The sequence below is a fragment of the Neovison vison genome, chromosome X, assembly GCF_020171115.1.
Source record: "Neovison vison isolate M4711 chromosome X, ASM_NN_V1, whole genome shotgun sequence".
Lineage (NCBI taxonomy): Eukaryota > Metazoa > Chordata > Mammalia > Carnivora > Mustelidae > Neogale > Neogale vison.
The window spans coordinates 12,578,720-12,605,912 of record NC_058105.1 but is presented as its reverse complement, the minus strand read 5'-3'; the positions used below and the strand labels follow the sequence as shown (position 1 = coordinate 12,605,912).

Here is a 27,193-nt window from a genome sequence, read left to right as displayed (position 1 = left end):
TTTCTTTGTTAACGGCTGTTGTTCGGAATTACCAAAAACTAACTATATCACAGTTCAATCGCTATCAAAGAGATTGTGGTGCACACTAACTTTTCAACAGCAGAACGCTTCTGAGATTTCCCTTGGTAGTTCAAAGCCATTTTGGTTTCCATCCCAGTGTAAACAGCAACTCCTAAGGCATAAAAGAAGACAGTGAAAACTAGGTCACAAGTATGACCGCCAGCCAACTTCCCACCAAGCTGTATCTTAACCTGAGTCTAGTCACCAGCTGACGTATCATTTATAATTTTCATTCTACGTACTTGATTGTCCTATTTATAGTTTATTTACCATCTTATAAAGTCCTAACACCTAAAACAGGCTTAAACTGAGCGGCAAGTATCTGCCATGTCCGATCTGTAACATGCCCTATTCATGCACAGGCTTTACGAAGCATATTTCTGATAAGGAGATCTTAAAAACTGTTCACCATATATCTTCTTGGTATTTTTTAGTGTCGCTCCTTTCAACAAGAGATTCTCAGGTCCCAGAGACCTAAATGAAAAATGAACACAGCTTATGCAAACAGCCCCCAAAATACAGCATCATCAACTCTGAGGACATATTTTGCCCTAACACACATCTATCTCCAAGGGGTTCAGAATGTATCTTTCCACTTGTATCATATGCTCACACCCCAGGATGAGCTAAAAGATCTTTCCCTCTGAACCTCCTTGAGGGTACAGCACAGTTGGAAGCAGAGCGTAAGAGTCGCCAGCAACACGCAAAGGTAAAGGGAGGGGCACACAGATAAAAGGATTCTGATTCACAGACAGCAAGAGCGGTACAGAGCGGCAGATAGCAAGCAACAGAAAGAAAAGGTGACAGAAGACTGGCAAAGCAGCCATCAAGGTGGAAAGACATACTGACATATTTAGAGTGGAAACCCGCCTTTGGGGCAATCACTGGGCGGCCAGCGTTTAAATTCCTTTTGAGCGTGGCTATAAAGGCCAAGTGGAAAAATTGAGGTAATTAACTGGATGACAGAAGAGGGAAGAAAACAGCCCTTTTTATTTGAATTGGTTCATTATAAATGATTAGCCCTTCATTTTCTTTCAGTCCAGGTAATTCTCTCGGCTTTTCATCTACTGCCTTATCCCTCATTTACTCTCCCTTAGCCACCACTCTCCAGGTGTACCCCCAATACAGTCTGCCACTGCACAACCAGAACAGATGTGGGCCCCCCAGGGCCCGGAGCTCTGCAAATTCAGACACCCTCGGCATCATTTGCAACACCACCCGCCTACTGGGATGCCGGCTAGTTAATCCAGGTTTATTCACCTCTCCAGCCTTTCCTATACAGAGAAGTATTTGGGTATTTTAAAGGGCTTTTTTTAAAAAAAAAAAAGATTTTACTTATTTATTTGACAGACAGAGATCACAGGTAGGCAGAGAGGCAAGCAGAAACAGAGGGGGAAGCAGGCTCACTGCTGAGCAGAGAGAGGAATGCGGGGCTCGATCCCAGGATCCAGGGATCATGACCTGAGCCGAAGGCAGATGCTTAACCCACTGAGTCACCCAGGCACCCCAGGTATTTTAAGGGGCTTTAAAGAGAAATATACCCGCCTCCTCCCGAAAAGGACAGATGAAAGGAAGGACAAACTAACCTGGCAACCGCCTCAAGACTATTACTATAGATATTGATTCGCCCAACAAACCTGCAAAAAGAACATAATGGCAAATGTGTCTTCTCTATCAAGGTAAAGATCTATATATACCACGTAAATGGGAATGAATCAAGATACAGATAATACAAAAGAGGTAAGACTGAATGAACTACAAAAACCCAGTATATTTCTGGGAAAAAAGTTATGCTGAATCAACACAATGTGTAATATTTTCATATAATTTAAAAAATAATAGTATGGGTTATAAGAACACAAAGATTCAATATTGATTTTCAGAGTCTACTTGGCACCGTGCGGGCACAGAACATCCCCGCTCATTTATATGTTCCACAAATAATTACCCTCTATTCTGGATGCATGTGAAGAGAGCGGGTGCTAACACACAACTTAAACCCCTTAGTTCAGTGTTTTTTTCACTTGTGCGTGCACCGGACCCACCGGAGTGCTTGTTAAACGGGGCACGTTGGGGCCCCGCCCCCAAGTTTTAGATTCAGGTGAGAATCTGCATTCCCAACAAGTTTCCAGGTGACTCTGTGCTGGCCCAAGATCACCCTTTGAGAACCACTGCCTGAGTCTCAGGGGGCAAACACTAATGACCATCTCGGAAATTTCCAACCTCTCTCATTCAGCTGATCGCAATACCGAGCTTGATCTGCTCACTTAACATGGCTAGACACAGGATAATGTGCATTTCTCAAAAAATGGGGTAAGGCGGCCTAACTCTCCTTAACAAGAGAGAGTTATGCATATTTTATAGTTTGCATCATCGTTTTTCAGAAAAAGTGAACTGTGATTACTACGTACACAAAGTATGATGGTCTGCTTATTTATTCACCACGTGTTAATTGTGCCAGTGCTGTGGTAGGTGCTGGGGACCCACTAGGAAGCCAGAAAGACATGTTCCTCCCACTAAAGGCAGACAAGTTAACAGGCAATTACAATGTAAATGATCATGGCTCAGGTTGTGGAAGCACAGGTGTTCTGAAGACACAAATCAAGGACACTCAGTCTAGTCCAGAAAAATCAGGAATAACCTTCCCTGCCCCCAAATTCTCCTTCATATTTAAGGTAACTGATAAATTTAGGAGCTGCCATGTGAACATGCAGAAAAGCATCCTGGTCTCTAGCACAGGCAGAATCGGCCACCCCTTCTTCTGCGACTCCATGGGCTGTTTCAGTCCGTTCTATTATGTTGCTGTACTATAGGCCTAGCTTTAATAAATATTTCTCTGCCTTGCAAAGTCTGAGCTCCCTGAAGGCAGGGAACAGCTGTTTTGTTTTATGGTCCTAGTTCCTACTCTCAGGAATGACAGGAAGGAGGGAAGGCACCGTTCTCGTAGTGGGATGAATACTCCGTTTTTCCACTACTGTGCGCTGGTGTTAAGCTCCATCCAACCATTTGGCCCCCCATTATGACCAACAGAATTCGTTAACAAGATGCCTGGCACGGGGAACTGAGGCCATCTGTAAGAGGGAGCAGAATGAGATTAACTGGCCCACGTGGGGATAGAACTTGTTAACTCTACCCTCCTCAACAGCATGCTCTAATCAACCGAACTAGCCAGTCTTAAAAAATCAAATGCCACATTTCTGAGAACCTACAAGGACTGTTCATCAGCAAGTCTACTCCAGAAAGCCCAAGTATCGTAAAATAGAGGAAATCACAGTAGACAAAAAGCAGCCTATTTGCAATACTGAGTTCAGCATAATCCTCATAAAAAAGGATAGTGCGTGGCCCCATATCCCCTTCCTCTCTTTAATATTGGAGGACATACCCAGTGGCTTATTTTTGTTTTCGTTAACTCTGATTAATACACGAATCTCACAGAGCAGCCTTACGGGGTAACATAATCTTAAAACACGATAGATGGTCGTGTTTACAAATAACAAAAAGAAAAGAAAAATCACAGGTAAGGTCTCTGGGCCTACAGTGATTTATCTTGGGCTGGTAGTGAACAAGGCTGATTTGATTCATTTCTCTGCCAGAAGGAAAGAACAGCTCATAAAAACACGAATGAAGGAGGGCTGGTAAGTGGTGGGTGTCTCTTCACGATACTGGTGGCAAGGAGCGGCAGAGTCAACCGACCATCGCACAGGGCGGATCACAACCAGGGGATTCTTACTTGTAGAGGTCCGGCTGCGGCTGCTCACATTCAATTGCTGCTCGGAGGGTATCAATGGACTCAGCTGTACATAGTGCAATGGTGTCCCGTACCGCGTAATGTGTCTAGATGAGGAAAGCAGAAGAAAAAGCAAAACCAAGACAAAGGGATTCTTTTCATCATCGTACACCCACCTTATTCCGGCAACACAGTATGTTTTTTGTAAGAGGCTTTGGCAGAATAATACAAATACTGATGCACGTTTCCCACTAACTAAATTTTATGGTATTATTCTTCGAATATATTACAAATAATTAGAAAGATAGCCCCACTGCAAAGAGATTTAGAAGATAATGAAAAAACTAAAAGCTTTCCCTGATAGTGACAGCAGAGAGAATTCCGTTTGTAGCATGCATATCCTTAACGGAAAACCCAATGAAAAACTTAATCCATTTACTTTTTCTCCTATTTATAGAACTGAGCCCTGTTATTTTGTTCACCAGAGGGTACCACGGTATCAATGTATACATATGAATTGAACATAAATAACCCTTTGGGTCATAAGAAGGCTAACATTTTGCCAACTGAAAGAAAAAATTCATTGATAGTTCCACTACACAAATAGCATAATTAATCACATTGAAAATGCCCAAAGAGGCTACATTTCATAGGAAGAGCAGCGATATGATGTGTTTTGCTTTAGTCAGACAGTTGGCATATTCTACTAGTGTATATTATGCACTTGATTTACCCAGAACTCAAGGCAGGCGCCAATAAACCCATTTATAAATCATCAAAGGAGGGCTAACACAGACTCCAAGACTGCACCACTTACGCAGAAGGGAAAGCTGTCGCATAGTCTTCTGGGAATATTACGGAACTGCCTGAGTTCTATTTAAAACTCTCCCCTGATTTTGAAAACCTATGTACTTTTTAGCAGATCTGATCGGATCAACTAAACTGAACAAAGAAGCCACTTAAAAGTTTTCTTCCTCTAAACAACTTTTTCCCCTATTAGGGCATCTTTAGGTAGATTTCTTGATTTTTATCCTTACATTTCCTCAAATTTAATTTTGCTTTTGAACAGTTTAAAAGCACTAGGTCAGCACCATGCCCTCGAAGTACGGAATTAGTTCCTGTTTCACACACTGAGTTCTGGTTCTCGACTCCAGATGGAAAAAACAAGCAGAGAAAAGCCCCTTAAGGATACACACAGAGGTGAGCACATTAGTGCCCTTCCTTAAACACAGCATAGAGAGGATACACCTTCATACCCTGCGGAGCTCTGGACGACGGCCAAGAACGGATTGCCATTAAGTACTGTGGAAGAAAGTTAGCCTCCAATTTGAGCAAACTTACTTTAGCTCGTTTATAATTCTTCCTAGTTGCAATGAACAAACATTTGCCAAACAAAACCCTAAGGTATTTTTTAAAAAGCAACCAAACTACTCCAAGATAGAGTTCCTATATGCCATGAATAAACATTTTTCAAGAAAATCATCACTTTAAAAATAAAAACAGATCGGCAGTTAGAGTACAGGAAGTTATTTTTATAGTTACATAGTTTAAGCCTACAACGACATTCATTTGAAAAAGCCCAAAGAAAACATCGAATGGGATATGTCGATTATCAATGCAAACAGGGCTACAGAAAAGGTGGTGGCTTTTATTTGGGGCATGGATTTTCCTCGCTGAACACCACGCTTTTCCCTAAAGTTGGGTAACTGCTTAGACGTTCAAACACAATTATATAAAAGCTGCTTTCAAATACAAAACTTGCACAAATAGGAAAAAACAAGATAAAAGACTGGGAGCCGTGGGAAGCAGTCCTGTATGACTAACTACCCTGAGCTCGAGGTGTTGAGGCAAGGTTTCCTCTCCCTTACTTTGCAGTTGGATTCCCCATCAAGACTGGCTGTAGTCACGTAACAGGTTCCGTCGCCAGTGCAGGATGACAGAAGAATGAGATCACAGGGGAAGGTTTCATCTGCCTGTACTTCTACTACATCTCCAACCTAGCAGAGAGAGAAAAAGAAATACAAATATTCTTAATTCCAAACAAAGCATTCATTATACCTCAAACTGAAGCCGAAACAGTAGCAGGAGACCCCTCCCGCTCCTAGGGAGTGTCTCAGCATCGCACGCCACGGGAAAGATGATGAAAAGAAAATTATTCAACATTCAGAATCCTCTGCAAGGTCACAAGAACTGACCGATGCCGTCAGATTACCTTACCAGTGAACTTTACTTTCAAAGAAACCATTTCAGTACCCTGGGAGCAGTCTACTCTCTGACGTTTTCTGGCACTGCTGTTCGATAGACAATGACCACTGTCAGTACATGAATCAATCCTGAAAATCTGCGTGTCTCGACCTGAGCACTTCCTGAACACTGGGCAGCCGCTGTCCTACTCCGCGTCGTGCGTATTTCAACATGCTTTGCTTTGCCTGTGCTAACACCAGCTGTTACTGTTGGGTGCCAGGCCCTTCTTCAGTGCTCGGAAAAACTTAGCCAGCTGGAGAGGCATCTACTTTTCCCATAACATTTGACAAAGAAATCATTTTCAAACAGGTTGCTTTCCAATCATTCATCCTGCAGTCAGAAAACTCCATTAATACAGCCACGGGAAATGATTTCCTCTCAGCAAGTACCCAAAGCTCAACTAGAGGCAAACCATGAGAAGAAATCAGGAACCATTTCTAGTGCACATAATTTAAAATGTAGGGAATAAGTCATAATGGTTAAAAGGTAGAACTTTCTCTTTCCTTTTTAAGATTTCATTTATTTCATTTATTTTTTTTAAGATTTCATTTATTTATTTTTATTTATTTATTTATTTTTAAGATTTCATTTATTTTTTTTAAGATTTTATTTATTTATTTGACAGAGAGAGATCACAAGTAGATGGAGAGAGAGGCAGTCAGAGAGAGAGAGAGAGAGAGAGAGAGGGAAGCAGGCTCCCTGCTGAGCAGAGAGCCCGATGCGGGACTCGATCCCAGGACCCTGAGATCATGACCCGAGCGGAAGGCAGCGGCTTAACCCACTGAGCCACCCAGGAGCCCTAAGATTTCATTTATTTATTTGACAGAGATTACAAGCAGGCAGAGAGGGAAGCAGAGAGAGAGGGAAGCAGGCTCCCCGCTGAGCAGAGAGCCCGATGTGGGGCTCGATCCCAGGACCCTGGGATCATGACCCGAGCGGAAGGCAGCGGCTTAACCCACTGAGCCACCCAGGAGCCCTAAGATTTCATTTATTTATTTGACAGAGATCACAAGCAGGCAGAGAGGGAAGCAGAGAGAGAGGGAAGCAGGCTCCCCGCTGAGCAGAGAGCCCGATGTGGGGCTCGATCCCAGGACCCTGGGATCATGACCCGAGCGGAAGGCAGCGGCTTAACCCACTGAGCCACCCAGGCGGCCCACAAAGTAGGACTCTGTAACCTGACTTTGCGGCCCAGCTCCGCCACGTCACCACATGAGCTCGGGTGAGTGCCTCAGGTGATGAGAACCCTCTCGCCAGACTGGTTTGAGCCTGAAAGGAGGACACAGGTGAGCGGTTCGCCGAGGACCCGGCCCAGATTCACCATTTGATACTTCTCACACATACACGGCCACTACTTTACTCCCAACCTCTGAAGAATCCTGACAGTTTTGGGGAAGGACATAAGAAATCATCTAGAGTTCAGGGCCTCCCAAACTTTTTCATCCTGTGGCAGAGAAAATTTTGTGCAGCACCTCAGACGAAGGGAGGAAGCTGCTTGTGGCAGAAGACAACCCCCTCCGGTGTGACCAGGGGGTCCGTCCCTAGCACACCAACCTGGACACACCGGTCCTGAAATGCCGGATTAATGACACACACCTGCCTTCTATTTGCTACATGATTTGGCAGAGAGAGATGCAGATTTCAAGACCTATTTGGGAACAATTTTATTTTCTCGCCAATCTTAATCAGCAGCCAAGAGCAATAGCATCATTAACGGAACTAATTTGTAAATAATATTTTGTTGGATCTTTCCTTTCTCACTTATATAAACACTTGTGTTGCTTGCATAAAACCACAACCTATGATTAAATCCACAGAAGAGAAATAACAATCAAAATCCTCAATCATCTTAAAAGAAGGAAACGCTCATTCAAGGATGGAAGATGTTTCTTAGGCAGCAACACATAAAAACCACAAAGAGATGATCTTTTGTACAGCACGTATGATTTGCTCAGATATGAACTGGGAAGGTTCTGTACCTTGGGCGCAAGTTGAGGCTGGTGACATGGCCACAGGGCAGACCTCAGAGGGCAGGCAGGCTGGGCTCAGGGGGTCAAGCCTTACCCTAAGGCAAGGGTGGGGGAGAGAGGTGGGAAGGGCCTTTTTTTTTTTTAAATAATTTATTTTTTTATATCTTTTCAGCGTAACAGTATTCATTGTTTTTGCACCACACCCAGTGCTCCACGCAATCCGTGCCCTCCCTAATACCCATCACCTGGTACCCCAACCTCCCCCAGCCCCTGCCCCTTCAAGACCCTCAGATTGTTTTTCAGAGTCCATAGTCTCTCATGGTTCACCTCCCCTTCCAATTTCCCTCAACTGGGAAGGGCTTTTTTTTTTAAGATTTTATTTATTAATTTGACAGAGAGATATCACAAGCAGATGGAGAGGCAGGCAGAGAGAGAGAGAGAGAGAGAGATAGGGAAGCAGGCTCCCTGCTGAGCAGAGAGCCCGACGCGGGACTCGATCCCAGGACCCTGAGATCATGACCCGAGCCGAAGGCAGCAGCTTAACCCACTGAGCCACCCAGGCGCCCCGGGAAGGGCTTTTTTAAAGAAAGGGAACAACAGGGTACACGGGGACATTCAACAGGGGCTCTGTTTCCATTTAGCAAAGTTAAAAGCAGCAAAAGAACATCACCATCCCTCATGATAAATATTAGAAAACGCCAGATCATCTACAAAATTATGGTTTTTTAGTTCATCAGAAAGCTGAGGTTGCGAGGCAACCAAGTGAACTGAATTTCAAAGGGCGAAAAGTCCTTCCGCGGAGAGACAGGAGAAGCGAACTGCTTCACAACTGACAAGGCACAGGAGCAAGTGATGACTGCCATAAAAGGGCAGAAGAAGAAAACAAGTGGATTTTGAACCGATTCTTAAAGGCTTGGTAGGAGCTAATGTGACAGTCTGAAATCTGTAAACCTAAGAGAAAAGAGGGGCTCGTAACCACTGGCACGGGTTGCAACATAGATGCGAGAGATGCCATAATCCTGGACCCCCCTCTCGCTTGAGGCAAAACCCATCTATGTCCGGAAGAAAGGCAAGGAAAACGTCACCACTGCTAGAGGAGACACAGAATAAACACCATCTGCTGCTGGGGATGGGACAGAAAATCCATGGCTACCGGGGCACCAGCCTGGGACGTTCAACTGCCATTGGAGGGGAGGTGGCAGTTCTTTTTTTTTTTTTTTGTAAAGATTTTATTTATCTATTTGACAGAGGTCACAAGTAGGCAGAGAGGCAGGCAGAGAGAGAGAGGGGGAAGCAGACTCCCCACTGATGGGACAGCCCGACGTGGGGCTCCATCCCAGGACCCTGAGATCATGACCTGAGCCAACAGAGGTTCAACCCACTGAGCCACCCAGGCGCCCCAAGTGGCAGTTCTAAGACAAGGTATTCAGAGTGAGGCAAAGGTGCGCACACCCTGCTTAATGCTGAGACTCCAGCAGGAGGACCAAGGAATCACTCTGTTCCGGGGACACCTGGGTGGCTCAGTTGCTAAGCATCTGCCTTCAGCTCAGATCATGATCTCAGGGTTCTAGGATCAAGCGCCACGTCGGGCTCAGTTGGAACCCTGCTTCTCTCTCTCCCACTCACCCTGCCGGTATTCCCTCTCTCAATGTGTCTCTATCAAATAAATTTAAAAAAACTTTTTTAAAAGAGATTTTTATTTATTTATTTGACAGACAGAGATCACAAGTAGGCAGAGAGGCAGGCAGAGAGATAGAGAGGAGGAAGCAGGCTTCCCGCTGAACAGAGTCCAATACGGGACTCGATTCCACGACCCTGAGATCATGACCTGAGCCGAAGGCAGAGGCTTAACCCACTGAGCCACCCAGGCGCCCCAATAAATAAAATCTTAAAAAAAAAAAAAGAAATTACTCTGTTCCTCCCAGGAGACTTGCAATAAGAATAACAATAAGAAACAGCAATCCACCTCCCCTCCTGGGGGCGAGGAACGGGAATACTGAGCAAGGCCCTCTGCACCCCCCCCGCCCCCCCCACCAAGCACTCCAAGAACTGGAATTTCCAGTGGGGCACTGAAAGCAGCTATGGCCACAACAAACACCAAAGCTAGCTCGACTTCCCATTAGCCTGACTGAACCTACACATTCATGGGCTGACAGGAGAGGTGTGCCCGTTGCAGACCAGAAATACTGTTTACCTTGGTCTCCAGCACTGTTTACATAAAATGTCCAAAATTCAATTAAAAAAAAAAAAACCACAAGACCAAAATGACCTAACATCAAGATATAAAGGATTCAGCACAGGACCCGTCCCGGAAATGTTGAGATTTTGGATTATGAAACAAGCATGTAAAAATAAAAATAACTATGATTAAGATATTAAAGTATTTTGTGGAAAAGGCAGATACCATACATGTGCACATGAAGAATTTGGGCAGAGGGGCACCTGGGTGGCTCAGCGGGTTAAAGCCTTTGCCTTCGGCTCAGGTCATGATCCCAGGGTGCTGGGATCGAGCCCCACATCAGGCTCTCTGCTTGGCAGGGAGCCTGCTTCCTCCTCTCTCTCTGCCTACCTGTAATTTCTGTCTGTCAAATAAATAAATAAAAATAAAAAAAAGAATTTGGGCAGAGATGGAAACTTTAAGAAAAGGCAAAAGGGAAAGTAAGAAAAGAAAAAAAGACATCCTTCCATGGACTTACCAGCAGACTGGATCCAAAAGAGGCAATAATCAGAAAACCTGAAGAAACTACCACTGTTGCCAACACCAAAACCTATACTCTCTTCCTTACAAAGAGCCACGCTTTTACCTTGAATTCCTCAAGTCCTCTTTGTCAGCTCTCTTTTCTATGTTCTAGGATTCGATTCAGTCCCATGGCTCCATGTGCCATCTACATGTTGATGAAATCCAAATTTCCATCGCCAGCTCAACCGTCTCGAAGCTCCAGGCTTGACAATTCCATCCGCATGTCTAACAGGTATCTCCAAATGAACGCGGCTAACATGGAATTTCTGATTTCCCCTTTCACTCCCACATCTATGACTGAACCTGTTTTTCTCCCCGCCTTCTCCCTCTTCATTACCAGCATTTTGTTTCATAGCTCTCTTTCATCCACTCAGTCGCTCAGGCCAAAACCAAGAAGGCTATCTTTATCTTTTTTCCTCTTTCTCTCCCTCCCTGCACCCAGTACAACACACCAAGCCCTGAGGGGTCTACCTCCAAAACATAACCTGAATATATCCATTTGGCTTAATCCTGAGACAAGTGAGACAAAGTTGTGGTTCTGGGCGCAACTCATGATCCAAACTTGTTTCAAATCCCAGGTCCTTCACTTACTCGTCATGGACAAGTTTCTTAATTTTCCTGTGCCTCAGTTTTACTACCCCCTCTGCCTTCCGCTTGGGTCATGATCTCAGGGTCCTGGGATGGAGCCCCGCATCGGGCTCTCTGCTCAGCAGGGAGCCTGCTTGCCACCCCCAACCCGCCTGCCTCTCTGCCTGCTTGTGATCTCTGTCAAATAAATAAATAAACAAAATCTTTAAAAAAATAAATGAATCAGTTAATATAATGGGAAAGGCAATGCGTGGCATATTTATGTTATATATAAATGTTAACTACTATTTTTATTGTTAGCTCTACTACTGTCATCCTAATATAGGTTCTTATCCTCTCCTGCAAGTCACTCCCTGGCTTTGAATCCCTTCAAAAAATTTCCACTGCACTGAGGGTACACACCAAGTTACTCTCTTATTCAACAATAGTCTACCCACTTCCCCAGGCAAGCAATCAAACATTTAGATACTTTTAGTTTATAGGCATTTCTTGCCACCCACAAATATTCCAGAAAGGGCCAAATCAAACAGCATTTCACACAATAGCATCAACTGATTTAATTAAGATTGTACCTGGTTGAGATCAGCCTCAAGGTAAAGAAGCCTGATGAACAAAAGGTGGAAGATTGGGGGGGTGTCTCTCTATGTGTGGGGGTGACAGCCAAATCAGAAAGAGGAAACAAGATAAAGGGACAGATGTGGGAAACATTTACTTGCTTCACAATTTTACTTAGTGCCCTGGGAAGTACAGATTTAATGCTACGGATCACTTAGGCTGCACTTGGTTCTTATGCTGAACAACCGAGCTGAGTTTCTAAGACGGGTTTGGCAATTTCAGCTCCTAACCACTCTAGCTGAGGCTCTTCCCCTATGGGATGCAGAAAATGCAGAAAAGAAAAAAGGGTGATAGAAAGACATTCTCTATCAATCTGAAATAACTCTCCCACTCTGTAGCTTTTTCCCCATTATTACTAAAAGAAGATGCAAGACAATATACCTATTGCTGTGAAGATGGAGAACTTATGTCCAACAATTCCCAGTGTTTAGTAAATAATTCAGCACTGATTAATACTTGATAAAAGTACAGGGAGGAGAGTATCATTTTTCATTAATCCCTATCACAACCCTGAAATCATTCTGGAATGGTATTTTCACCTGCCCTCTTCTCTTTCTGTTCTACCCATCTTCTTCCTATTTTGGAGAATCTGATTTCTATTACCTTTCATATTTTAATCCATATTCACACAGAAATAGTCTTTTAAAAATAATATCTTGGAAGATCAATAAAATCAACACGCCCTTAGCCTAAGAAAAAAATGACAGCCTCAAATAGCTAAAAAAAGACATTATATCTGATGCCATAGAAATAAAAAGGATTATAAGAGACTCCTACAAAGAACTGTATGCCAACAAGTAGGATAACTTCGAATAAATGGATAAACACCTAGAAACATACAGCCTGCCAAAACTGAATCACGAAGATATAAAAAATCTGAACAGACCCAAAGCTAGTAAGGAGATTGAAGCGGGAGTTGAAAACTTCCCCAAAAAGAAAACCCAGGGCTAAATGACCTCATAGGAGAATTATGCCAGACATTTAAAGAATAACACCAATTCCTCTCAAGCTCTTCTGAAGACTCTTCTGAAGAGGAAGGAGCACTCCCAAACTTGTTCTATTAAGGCCTGAATTACTGATACCATTTTACCAGGAAAAGACAGTGTAAAAGAAAAAGACTACAGACCAGTATCTTCAATGAATACTGATGAAAAAAGTCCTGAACAAATACTACCCAACCAAATCCAACAGCCCATTACAATGATCACACACCATGACCAAATGGGATATATCCTTGGGAATGAAAGGATATACACAAAAATCAATCGGTGTAATGCAACACATAACAACAGACAAAAGCTAGATAATCATCTCAATCAAAGCAGAAAAAGCATTTGGCATAATTCAATACTCTTTCATGATAAAAACAATGAACTACAAAGAGAGGGGGAAAAAATGACCTCAACAAAATAAAAGCCATATATGAAAAGCCCACAGCTAATATCATAATCAGTGAGGAAAGAGTGAAAGCTTTTCCTCTAGTATCAGGAACAAAGCAAGGATATCCACTCCCAGCATGGCTATTCAATATTGTACTGATGTTCTAGCCAGAGCAATTACACCAAACCAAAAAAAAAGGCATACAAGTTGGATAAGCACTAAAATTATTCTGGTTTGCAGATGACATAATATTATACATAAAAAACTCTAGATTCCGCACACACAAAAATCTGTTAGAATTAATATATGAATTAAACAGAGCTGCAGGATATAAAACCAACACTCAAAATCAGTTGCATTTTATACAGAAATGAGGAGACTGAATTCTTATTGAATTTTATATAGAAACGCAACTGATTTTGAGTGTTGGTTTGAGTGTTGGTTTTATATCCTAACAATGACCAATCCAAAAAGGAAATTAAAAAGGGAAACTCTTTTTACAATAGCATCAGAAAAGAAAAAATACTTAGGAATAAACTTAACCAAAGAAGTTAAAGACTTGCACATTGAAAGCTACAAAGCATTGCTAAAAGAAAGCAAAGATAATAAAAATAAAGGGAAAGCCATTTCATGTTCATGAGCTGGAAGACTTCAGACTGCTTAAATGCCTATACCATTCAAGCAATCTGCAAACTCAATGGAATTCCTACCAACATGTAAATGACATTTTTTGCAGACATAGAAAAAAATTCTTATAATTTATATGGAATCTCAAGGACCCCAAACAGCCAAAATAATCTTGAAAATAACAAACTTGGGGAGTCTTCCCAGTCCCAGATTTCAAAACATACTACTAAGCAACAGTAATTAGGATGGTATGGTACTTGCATAAAGATGAATATATAGACCAATGAAGAGACAGCCCATAAGTAAACCTTGCATGTATGGCCAAATAATTTTCTTCTTTCTTTCTTTCTTTCTTTTTTTTTAAAGATTTTACTTAATTATTTGACAGACAGAGATCACAAGTAAGCAGAGAGGCAGGCAGGGTGGGGGGAGCAGGCTCCCTGCTGAACAGAGAGCCCAATGTGGGGCTCGATCCCAGGACCCTGGGATCACGACCTGAGCCAAAGGCAGAGGCTTTAACCCACTGAGCCATCCAGGTGCCCCACCAAATGATTTTCAACAAGGGTGCCAAGACTATGCAATAGGGAAATGATAGTCTCTTCAACAAATGGTGTTGGGAAAGCTGGATAGCCACATGCAAATAATGAGGTTTGACTCTTATCTTACGTCACATACAAAAATTATTCAAAATGAATTAAAGACCTAATTATAAGGGGCAAGTGAGTTGCTTAGTTGGTTAAATGTGTGCTTTTGGCTCAGGTCATGATCTCGGGGTCCTGGGATCGAGCCCATGCTGGGCTCCCTGCTTAGCAGGGAGGCTGCTTCTCCCTCTCCTCCTGCTCATGCTCTCTCTCTCTCTCTCAAATAAATAAACAGAATTGTAGAAAAATAAAAAGACCTAAACTTTTTAGACTCCTGGAAGAACATCAGGGAAAAGCTTCAGGATGTTGGAGTCAATAAAGATTTCCTGGACATATACCAAAGTACAGGAAAAAAAAATCAACATTAGAAATGGGAATATATCTGGGCGCCTGTGTGGCTCAGTCAGTTAACTGTCCATCCAACTCTCGATGTAGGTTCAGGTCTTGACTTAGGAGTTGTAAGTTCAGGCCCTGTGTTGGGCTCCACACTGGGTGTGCAGCCTACTTAAAAAAAAAAAAGAAAGAAAGAAAAAGAAAATGAAAAAGAAATGGGAATATATCAAACTTAAAATTTTGCACCAAAGGAAATAATCAACAGAATAAAAAGGTAACCTATGGAATGGGAGAAAATAGTTGCCAATCATATATCTGATAAGGAGTTAATGTCCAGAATATACAAGAGAATTCTACAACTCAACAACAAATTAAAAAATGGGTAAAGGATCTAAATACACATTTCTCCAAGTATGATACACAAATGGCCAAAAAGCACATGAAAAGATGTTCCACATCTCTAATCATTTCAGAAATGCAAGTCAAAGCCACGACGAGATACTTTACACCCATTAGGATGGCCACCATCAAAAGAACAGAAACTAACAAGCCCTAGAGAAGCGGTGGAGAAGTTGAAACCCTTGTACACTCTAAGTGCAAAGATAAAATGATATATCCATTTTGGAAAAGAGTATGCAGGATTCTTGAAAAATCAAAAACAGAATTACCATATGACTAAGAAATTTTATTTCTGGGTATATATCTAATGTAATTTAAAGCAGGATCTCAAAGAGTTATTTGTACACCTGTGTTTGTCACTGCATCATTTATATTCCGAAGAGGTGGAAGCAATCCAAATGTCCATCAACAGATGAACTGATAAAGAAAAGGGAGTATACGCACAAAACGGAATATAATGTAGTCTTAAGAGGGGACTTCCTGTCACATGCTACATCATGGATGAACCCTGAAGACATTATGCTAAGTGAAATAAGCCAGGCACAAAAGGACAAATGCTGTATGATTCCATTAGTAGGATGTATTTCTCAGAAGTAGTCGGTCATAGAAACAGGAAATAGAAAGGTGTTTACCAAGGGCTGGGGGGCAGGGGGAGCTCGTGTTTAATGGGTATAAAGTTTTAGTGTTACACAATGAAAAGATTCCAGAGATTTGTTATACAATGTGAATATACTTATTAACACTACTGGACTGTACACTAAAAATGGTTAGTTAAGATGAGGGGGATGCCTGGCTGGCTTAGTTGGTGGAGCATGTGACGCTTGATCTTGGGGTTGTGAGTTCGAGTCCCACAATGGGTATAGAGATTTCTTAAAACACTAAAATCTTAGGGGAGCCTAGGTGGCTCAGTCGGTTAAACCTCTGACTTGTAGCTCAGGTCATGATCTCATGCCTGCTGGGATGGAGCCCCGTGCTGTTGGGCTCCGAGCTCAGCAGGGGAGTCTCCTTTAAGATTCTCCCCCTCTGCTCCTCCCTAATCCCCCCTCAAATAACTAAATCCTTACAAAAAAATAAAACCAAAAAAATGGTTAAGATGGTTAAGATGGGCTCTCTTGGGGGCTTACTTTCAAGATGACCAAGAAAAGAAGGAAAAATGGTTGTGTCACAAAGGGCCGTAGCCATGTGCGGCCTATTCAGGGTACCAACTGCGTAGTTGTGGGCCGAAGTCAAGGCCATTGAGAAGTTTGTTATTCGGACCACAGTACAGACCACGGCCATCAGCGGCATTCCCAAAGCAAGTAGGTCTGCTAGACCTATGTCTGTCCCAAGCTGTCTGTGAGACTACGTTACTGCCCAAGCTGTGCCATTTCCAGCAAGCTATTCCAGAATCTCTCCTGAAGCACGGAAGGACCCGACACCCTCACCAATTTAGACCCGTGGGTGTTACCTCACCACCCCCACCAAAGCCCACGTTAAGGAGCTAAGTCCTTAAGCACTGAAGAAAAACTGTTCTCCGAAAAAAAAATAAATAAAATGGAGATCATACTTTTAAAAAAAATGGTTAAGAGGCTCAATTTAATGTTATATGCTTTTTGATCACAGTAACAAAATGAAATTTAAAAAATAATATTTTGGGGAAAAAATATTTATAAAAGACATATCTGATAAAAGACTGTTAACTAAAATATTAAGAAAAACTTTTAAAACTCAACAATAAGAAAATGAGCACTCTGATTCAACAATGGGTACAGACTTGACTAGACAACCTCATGAAAGAAGATATTCAGATATCAAGGATGCATATGACGAGATGCTGAACACCGTTATGTCATTCGGGAAATGCAAATTAAAACAAAAATGGGATACCGCTACAAACCTATTAGAATTGCCAAAACCCAAAACACTGACAACAAATGTTGGCCAGGATGTGGAGAACCGGGAACTCCCATTGGGTGCCAATGGGAATGCAAAATGAAAAGCCTCTTTGGAGATAGCTTGGCAGCTTCTTACAAAATTAAACACGCTTTTACCAAACAATCTAATAAGCACACTCCTTGATATTTACCCAAATAAATTAAAATCTTATGTCCACGCAAGAACTCGAATATGGGGCACTTGGGTGCCTCAGTGGGTTAAGCCTCTGCCTTCGTTCGGCTCAGGTCATGATCTCAAGGTCCTGGGATCGAGCCCCGCATCAGGCTCTCTGCACGGCAGGGAACCTGCTTCCTTCCGCCTCTCTGCCTGCCTCTCTGCCTATTTGTGATCTCTCTGTCAAATAAATAAATAAAATTTAAAAAACATACTTAAAGAAAAAAAAAAGAACTCATACATACATGTTTATAGCAGCCCTGTCCATGACTGCCACAACCTGGAAGCAACCAAGATGTCCCTCAGAAAGTGAATGGAGGGGCACCAGCATGGCTCAGTGGGTTGAAGCCTCTGCCTTCTGCTTAGGTTGTGATCTCAGGGTCCCGGGATCAAGCCCTGCATCGGGCTCTCTGCTCAGCAGGAAGCCTGCTTCCCCTTCTCTCTCTGCCTGCCTCTCTTCCTGTGATCTCTATCAAATAAATAAATAAAATCTTTTTAAAAAAAAGTAAACGGGGGCACCTGGGTGGCTCAGTGGGTTAAAGCCTCTGCCTTTGGCTCAGGTTATGGTTCCAGGGTCCTGGGATCGAGCCCCAAATCAGGCTCTCTGCTCAAGCGGGGAGCCTGCTTCCTCCTCTCTCTCGGCCTGCCTCTCTGCTGACTTCTGATCTCTGTCAAATAAATAAATAAAATCTAAAAAAAAAAAGGGAACGGATATATAAACTGGTCCATCTAGACAATGGATTATTAAGCGCCAACAAGAAATGAGACATTGAGACATGAAAAAACATGGCATAATAAACTTAAATGCATATTGTTAAGTTAAAGAAGCCAATCTGGGGTGCCTGGGTGGCTCAGCTGGTTGGGCAACTGCCTTTGGCTCTGGTCATGATCGATCAAGCCCAACATCGGGTTCCCTCCTCAGTGGGGAGTCTGCTTCTCCCTATGACCCTCTCCTCTCTTATTTTCTCTCTCTCCCCCTCTCTCTCTCATCAATGAATGAATGAATGAATGAATGAATCTAAAAAAAAAGCCAATCTGAAAAGGCTACATACTATCATACCATACATGATTCTAACAGTATAATATTACGGAAAAGCAAAACTATCGAGTGAAAAGATTAGTGGTGACCTGGGGTTGCCAGGATGAAGGGATGACGAGATGAAGCATATATAAAGGATGTTTAGAGCAGTGAAGCGATTCTACCTGATACTAATAATGGTGAATCCTTGTCATTAGACATCCGTCTAACGCCACTGAGTTTGGAACAAGACTGAACCCTAGTGAAAACTTACGGACATTGGGTAATAATGATGTCCCAGCGTAGGTTCATGGATTGCAACAAAAATACTGCTATGGAACACTGAGGGAAGTTGTACACACGTGGGAAAAGGGGGGGTATATGTGAAATCTGTACTTTCCTCAATTTTGCTGTGAACCCAAAACGGCTCTGAGAAAGTAAAGTTTATTATTAATTAAAATATTATCTGTTGGGAACAAAAAAGATTATTTGATGTGGAGAGGTCTAAAATCTTATTGACAGGGATCTTATTAGGTAATAATCAACAATGATTAGGTAATAATCAACAATGATTAATTTGGATTCAAAAAGAACTTGGGGGCACCTGGGTGGCTCAGTGGATTAATGCCTCTTCCTTGGGCTGAGGTCATGATCCCAGGATTCTGGGATCAAGCCCCGCATCGGGCTCTCTGCTCAGCGGGGAGCCTGCTTCCCCCACCCCTCCTGCTTCCCTCTCTGCCTACTTGTGATCTCTGTCAAATAAATAAAATCTTTAAAAAATAAAATAAATAAAAAAGAACTTGGCTGGTAGTAAAAGATGATACTATCTTGGCATTCTCTTACATTGCTGGTGGAATGTAAAATGGCACAGCTGCTGTGGAAAACAACTTGGTGGTTCATGAAAAAGTTGAACACAGAACTACCATATCATGTAGCGATTCTACTAAGTATATACTGCAAAGATCTGAAAAAGGTGATCAAACAAAAACTTGACCGTGAATATTCATACCAGCAATGTTCCTAAAAGCCAACAGGTGGAAAACCCCCCAAATGTCCATCAACTGATGAATGGATAAAGCAAAGGCGGTGTAACCGTACGAAGGGATATTTAGCCATAAAAAGCAGGAATTACTAATATATGCTACAGTAAGAAGAGACCTTGAGAACATTGCAATAAGTGAGAGAAGGCAGACACAAAAGGCCACACAGTGTTGGATTCCATTTATATGAAATAATCTAGAATAGGTAAATCCATAGAGACAGAAAGAGGATTAGTGGTTGCCAGGGCCTGGGGGAGGGAGGCATGTGGCATGACGACTTAATGCCTATGGGGGTTACTTTCTGGGGTGATGAAAATGTTCTGGAACTCGAAAGTGTTGAAGGTTTCATAACAACACGAATATACTCAGTTGTATATTCTAAAATGCTGTGTTTTACCACAATTTAAAAAAAACGAACTACAAAAATACCTTGATTTTTTCACTCTCTTTTCTCACTCGCTTTGCATTTTCAATAATGTAAACAGTGCTCTTGTTGACTTCATTGTCAGCTCTGTGTCTTAGCCAATCCTCATATCCCTAGAATAAAAATAACTACAGTCAAGCTCACATAATGCAGTGCAGTTAATAAATTTCTATAGCCCCCTCTATGAATCACCAGCAGATATTTAGACTGATAGTATTAATCTCAACTCACAGTGCTAAAGAGACAACATTGTTCATTTTTACAGCAAAAACTAAGATATGCTTTCAAAATACCCCTTAGGCAAATAGCTTTACTGCTGAAAGGTTTCTCCATTCTCGGGATAAGTATCAATGAAAACACGGGCATCAGAACCTTAATATTCTTCAAATGTGAAAGGCTATGATTTACTCTTCTAATTCTACTCTTGAAATTCAAGTTAATGTTAATTTATCTACCTTTTAATATGACCATTTTTTCCCCTGGGTTTTATTTTCTAGCTCTAATCACTTAAATATATTCTTCTGTAGTAGACTGTTGGGAGTGATCATTGCTGAGGAAATCTAATTCCTCCCCAGGGACAGAGAATTGAAAAGGCAAGTTAGGGTTATTTTTGACAGAGAATCCATGACAAGTTTTGGAAGTCAACAGTTAAACTTCTCCACTGGTAGTAAAGGAAACCATAAATTGGTGTTCATTTTTTTAGAGTTAAAAGTAATCAGGGAAAGGTCTAATGGCTCATTTTAGTCTGGTTTTCTGTATGAAGTAAATTTAAGCCAAAAGAACTAAGGAAAGAGGATGTTCATTTGTTTGAGCATGACCTCTTCTTTTTTACATCACATTGCTTTTTTCCTTTAGAATAATGTCTGTACCTTTTCAAATGGAACTGTTTGAAAAAAATCTCTTGATCACCTTCTGCTTTTTTCTCCAATGCTATATTCATTCTTGTTCTGTCCCTCTTTATGACAATGCTAGGCTATCACTTCCTATGGCACTTTCTGTGATGTCAGTGAGGAAAGAGAGGCCCTAAGATGAACTAGTATAGAGAGTAAAATGAATCAGTAAGAGCTTTTGTAAGCCATACAGGCTATTCTTGGAACCAGCAATTCTATGATGTTAAAGAAAATAATCCTAACAGCCTAAGGGAAAGAACATTCCAGAAATCTTTATTTAGCAACCAAACACTTGATAAAATATTCTTGCAGTTTCCGGTAGGCAAGATAGAAGACCAGATAACCCCAAGAGGAAAGGTAACCTTGTTCAAAATTCCATTAAACAGACCTTCATTTTTGAAGTTCTTGAGGACAGTTTTTAAAGCTCTTTGGTTAAGTTACTGTCTAAAAGTATGTCTGCCATCAGTCAGGTCCTACGGACTGTTCCAATACACGATAAACGTTGCTAACCCACCCTTTACCTCCAGCTTCCCTTTTCCACTTTCAATTTCATGTGGAATTTTTCAAAGGTACTATCATATAAAAGGGTCAAAATACTTCCAAGTCAACAGCATCAGAAACCATGGCAATTGTCAGTGTTGACGAAAAGCGAGAATAAGTCTCCTCTGCCCACCACCCACTTCGGCAGCATCATGGAAGAAAACAAACACCAAGCACTTGGACTCCTTGAGTTCTCTGCTTTAGGCGACAACAACAAAAATTTACCACACTGGGAATTTTTCAGAAAGACAGAACACACTGAAAAAAACTTAGATACATTAAAAATTCACCTCTCGGGGCACCTGGGTGGCTCAGTGGGTTAAAGCTTCTGCCTTCAGCTCAGGTCATAGTCTCAGGGTCCTGAGATCGAGCCCTGCATCGGGCTCTCTGCTCAGCACAGAGCCTGCTTCCTCCTCCTCCTCTCTCTCTCTCTCTCTCTCTGCCTACTTATGATCTCTCTCCCTCTCTCTCTCCCTCTCTGTGTCAAACAAATAACTAAAATATTTTTTAAAAAATTCACCTCTCATCTCCTGACTGAGATGTACCTTCTACCTTCTTTCTTTTAGGGTTACAAACCCACAATACAAATACTAAGGGGGAAAAAAAGGAAATTTAAAGAAGTACCTTATGGTCATTTTAATATGTTTTCCATAGGAATCAAGGATGCTGCCCACTCTACATAAATATGAACAAGGACCTTTGGCAACGAAATTCAAACCAGATGGGACTGAAATTTACCTGCTTGATGGCTGTAACAGTTATAACAAAGAAGAGTGGGAGTCCACTGGTAACCGGGCTAGTCGGTGTGTCCACTGTGACCTAGGTAAAGAAATTAAATTGAATGTAAAAGGAACATAAGCCATTCGCTCATATACAGGGCTCATGATGCAACCATTTCGGGCAGAAATACAGACCAGATGTATCTTGGTAGCAGGGTCAATGTTAACTTTCATTAAAACAAAAGCGATCCACAGAGCAATTAATGTAAAGAAACAGTTCTAATTCAGGCTTAGGTTTCATTCCAGTTTGGATTAATGCCCTCCACGAAACAGAAGCAGTCATTTACCATCTCTTCGTTGAGTACCATTCTTTCAGGCCCTGTGCTATCATCGGCCAGGCTCTAGAGATGCTGCTCTGAGTAAGAGAGAGAAACGTCCCTGCCCTCGTAGAGCTGCAGCTTATAGGAAAACCGTCAACCAAGTGAACCACTGAAATCTAGAGAGTAAAGCAGAGTTAAGTGCACGAAGGCCAGGCTTCCAGGCAGGCACAGACAATGTCTCTACGGTAGGAGGGGTGGGGGGGCCCGTCTAAAGAAATAAAGGAAGCCAGAGGCAGGAGAGAGTGTGGTGTAAGACGGGGCTGGAGATGGGGACAGAGGCAAGCCCAAGCAGGGCCTCTAGGCTAGAGTTCATTGTTTATCCCACAGTCAGAAGTAACTGGAGCTTTCGGGCAAGGAGCAGTCCCCCGAACAGAACTACATTTCCAGAAGATCATCCTCCTGGATTTGTGGAAGTTCTTTCCATGTCCGTTGCTATCCCCCTTGTCCAAGCCATCACTTTGTTTGTGGCCCATGGCAGCAGACTCCTACACAGGAATGGGGCACCTGGGTGGCTCAGTCGGTTAAGTGTCTGCCTTCAGCTCAGGTCATGATCCCAGGGTCCTGGCATTGAGCCCTGCATCGGGCTCCCTGCTCAGCAGGGAGCCTGCTTCTCCTTCTCCCTCTGCTGCCCGGCCTGCTTGTGGTCTGTCGCTCTAATAAATAAAATATATATATTTTAAAAGTAGGAATGGCGGGCGCCTGGGTGGCTCAGTGGGTTAAGCCGCTGCCTTCAGCTCAGGTCATGATCTCAGGGTCCTGGGATCGAGTCCCGCATCGGGCTCTCTGCTCAGCGGGGAGCCTGCTTCCTCCTCTATCTCTCTCTCTCTCTGCCTGCCTCTCTGCCTACTTGTGATCTCTCTGTCAAATAAATAAAATCTTAAAAAAAAAAAAAAGTTCGAATGGCAAGGAATTTCTTGTCAGGGGTGATGAGAGATGACTCTTCTAAGTGTCTGGTGAACATGACTGGGTCGATGTTGTTGTCATTCACTGAAACAACAAATACTGAGAGAGAGGACGAGATCTGAGGGACAGAGGACCACGGGTTCACTCTGCCCGGGCAACTCACTCTCGTCTCTATCCCCACCCAGGCCGGGTTCTGCCACATGCCTCGAGTTAGAGATACACGCTTTTATGTGGCTGTGGGCCTTCATGTACAGCCTGAGATATCCATCTGGCATTCTTCACCAGGTTAACTTGCTCTAATCTTTCAAGGCTTAATTCAGATATCATCTACTCTTTGAAGTCTTCTTAAGCTCCTCTTGGCTAGAAAGACCTATGAACTCCTACTGTACCCCCATAGCATGTTGCTCATGCGACTTTTATGACTTGTATCGCATGAAATTAAATGGATAGGGGCGCCTGGGTAGCTCATTGGGTTAAGCCTCTGCCTTTGGCTCAGGTCATGATCTCGGGGACCTGGGATCGAGCCCCGCATCGGGGTCTCTGCTCGGCGGGGAACCTGCTTCCCTCTCTCTGCCTGCCTCTCTGCCTACTTGTGATCTCTTTGTGTCCAATAAATAAATAAAATTAAAAATAAAAGAAATTAAATGGACATATGAGTGTAACATACATTACTTAAGGACAGAAAAGCCATGTCTTGATCTTCATTGCATCTGCTAGAATCTTTGTTATCTGGAAAACCCCAAGGCACACAGTAGGTGGTTGGTATACATTCACTGAACCAAACCGAACCGTGCTGCACACGACAAAGAATGACTCTCCTGGGCATAATTTTGTATGGTTTATTTTATGCTGTTTGTAAGGTATCTTACCATGGATCTAGAGTAACTCCTTTTCAAATGCCCCATCATTTGAGACTGAAATTAGCTCCTTCCCATATCACAACCCAGATTGGTTTTAAGTAGCAGGGCTAAATTAAATTACAGTACCATTTACTCAAAGCCTCAAAGTGGATAAACAGAAGCACTTAACATTAACAAGGCATTTGAGCAATTTCATTGGGATGATGTTTCTGCTTCGTTTAAAAAATGAAATGCGGGAAAAATATCCTTACTGTAATAAAATTTTCTGGGGGTAATTTTGGTGAAGGAAAACTTGTAATAGCTCATAGTCTTAAAGATGGAAGAGGCAATTAAGAGGTCTAAAATTTAAAACACAAAACATTAGCAGAAACATAGAGAAGATCAAATCTATCAGGCTTTCACACGTAAAGTAAATGAATGAGGAAGAGCAAAACTGGTATCAGAAAGAAAAGTGATAAATCTTCAATTAAGCTGAATCTGATGTTTAATGAAGTAAAACTATTAATTTGAACTATTTTAAACTTTAATATATGTCATTGTATTTAATGATACACAATTTATGTCCTTCTAAGATGAACAAAGATACAAAGTCTATGAAAGTTTTTAAAGAAAGTAACAAATTCTCAACAGGTTTTTTAGTAAAAATGCTACTTTTGGAAATATGCAAAATCATATAAATCTTAAACTGTAATATTAACACTTTATAAAGTTTTATTAAAACAGGTCCTGAAACACCTTTTTTAGACACAGAGCATGTTCAAGTTAGAAATGGATTGAAAATTTGTTTGGAGTAATTAAGTTTCTAAAAGGGGAATGGTTGTTTGTGGAACTCTTACCTGCACAAGGAAAATGATGAGAAAATAAAAATTTGCAATTCTTCTAAACTGTTCAAATAGATTCTTTGGGAGGAAATTCCAAAGTGTATACTATATGGGAGAAAGGGGAAAAAAGTATTATTAGAAGGAAAACTTGAAAAACCCTAGTAACAACTCATATGGGCCAGATTATCAAAATACTTTGAAAACATGTTAAAACCCACACCTCACACATACAAATAAGCATACACTTAGAAGTACACTATGTAAGAAATGAAGTTTTCATTTGCAGCATCACAGCTGGGTCATCTAGTCCCCAACTTCTGCTTTCCCTGACCTGATCTAAATTGTCAGGTGTTCTCAGGTCACTCTATACTTCCTTAATAATACTTGTTACAGTGAATAACTATAGATGTGAGCACTTTTTATTAAAGTTTCTCCCTCAATAGGCAATACGTTTCATAAAGACAGGCTGTTCTTTTGTCTTCTTATTACTTCTCCCCCAACACCTAGCAGACACAAAGACACTCAATAAATTAGTTGGATGAATGAACAAACAAATTAATCCCTCCGGCTCAGCTAACCACTGGAGTCTGATCGCCATCACTGATATAACTCTGTCCTTATCAGCAACGCCCCCCCGCACCTCCGAGACAGCTGAGGTGTACTCGTACCCTGGGTCATGGAGGGCTTTCACTTTAATCAACAACACACCACGCTGGGCTTTGGTAACTGGTAACAGGTTAAAGGTTCAATGCTAAGTAGTACGTGGGCAGAAGAAAAAACTCTTGGGCCAACTGTTGAATCACATAGACTTTCTCACTAATATCTTAAGCTCAAGGACAAAATCATTTAAAAATCCCCATGAGAGGGACGCCTGGGTGGCTCTGTGGGTTAAAGCCTCTGCCTTTGGTTCAGGTCATGATCCCGGGGTCCTGGGATCCAGCCCTGCATTGGGTTCTCTGCGCCACAAGGAGCCTTCCTCCTCCTCTCTCTCTGCCTACTTGTGATCTCTGTCTGTCAAATAAATAAATAAAAACTTAAAAAAAATCCCCATGAGAAGGTGAATTTCTAAATATCTTAATAAAGACCAGAAACCAGAAAGAAAGGTTTCTTAACCTAAAAGATCTAAATTTACACTTAAACGATCTCCACCACAAATATGGTGAGAAAATATCCATTAAATTAGGTAAGGTGACTGAAATGCCACAGTTGCACAGCATGACACAATATATGTGAATTTACTACTAACCTCTCTTATGGGCTCAAGATTCAGGGAATCCCAAGAAAATGAAGATAAATGAAGGCAAACATATTCAGTAAAAGAGCTGCATTACAACCTAACATGCCAACCCAGAAGGTTCTTCGCCCAGGATTCATGGAAGTGCCTCAAGGAAGGTCATTCAAAATGAACTACAAAATTACAGTGAGATAGCACCTCACACCTGTCACGATGGTTAAAACAGAAAACACAAGAAACAATGGGTATTGGTGAGGATGCGGACCAAAAGGAACGGTTCCTCTCGCACTGTTGGTGGGAGTGCAAACTGGTGCAGCCACTGTGGAAAACAGTATGGAGGCGCCTCAACAAGTTAACAATAGAGCTACCCTAGGATCCAGTCCTCAAACTATTGGGCATTTATCTCCAAGATACAAAACACTAACACAAAGGGATACGTACACCCCTACGTTTTTAGCAGCATTATTTACAATAGCCAAACCATGGAAGCAGCCCAAGTGTGTCCACTGACAGATGAATAGACAAGAGGCGGGGTATATACACAACGGAAAACTACTCAGCCATAAAAAAGGATGAAATCTTGCCAATTACAACACAGATGGTGCTAGAGAGTGTAATGCTAAGCAAAATAAGTCAGTGAAAAACAAACATGATTTCACACGTATGTGGGATTTAAGAAACAATACAATGATTAAAAGAAAGAAAGAGAGAGAGAGAGAGACAAACCAAGAAACAGACTGTTAATGACAGAGAACAAACTGACGGTTGATGGGCGGGGGCTGGGGGCGGGGCTGGGTGGAACAGGTGATGACGATTAAGGATGCACCTGTCGTGATGAGCACCAGGTGATGTCTGGAAGTGCTGAATCGCTATACTGCCATCTGGAACTCATAAGACACTGTATGCTAACTCTACTGCAATTTCAAAACGTAATAAGCCACAATGAAAAACGAAG

At 42.0% G+C, this 27,193-nt stretch overlaps 1 protein-coding gene across 7 annotated transcripts in view; it reads right to left on the bottom strand.

Annotated features, from left to right (window-relative positions):
- The window catches only part of ATP11C (ATPase phospholipid transporting 11C), a 182,934-nt gene that overhangs the window by 65,874 nt on the left and 89,867 nt on the right, over positions 1–27,193 (bottom strand). For all 7 annotated transcript variants that reach the window (XR_006382530.1, XM_044235658.1, XM_044235657.1 and 4 more), the window contains exons 3-10: positions 25,020–25,109; positions 22,060–22,140; positions 19,897–20,004; positions 5,656–5,784; positions 3,791–3,894; positions 1,647–1,697; positions 470–534; positions 91–172 (exon numbers count right to left, since the gene is read on the bottom strand). Coding sequence is in view for 6 of the 7 variants with exons in the window: in XM_044235658.1 (XP_044091593.1) it covers positions 91–172; positions 470–534; positions 1,647–1,697; positions 3,791–3,894; positions 5,656–5,784; positions 19,897–20,004; positions 22,060–22,140; positions 25,020–25,109 (710 nt within the window). In the remaining variant the exon portion in view is untranslated. The remainder of the gene's footprint in view (positions 1–90; positions 173–469; positions 535–1,646; positions 1,698–3,790; positions 3,895–5,655; positions 5,785–19,896; positions 20,005–22,059; positions 22,141–25,019; positions 25,110–27,193) is intronic.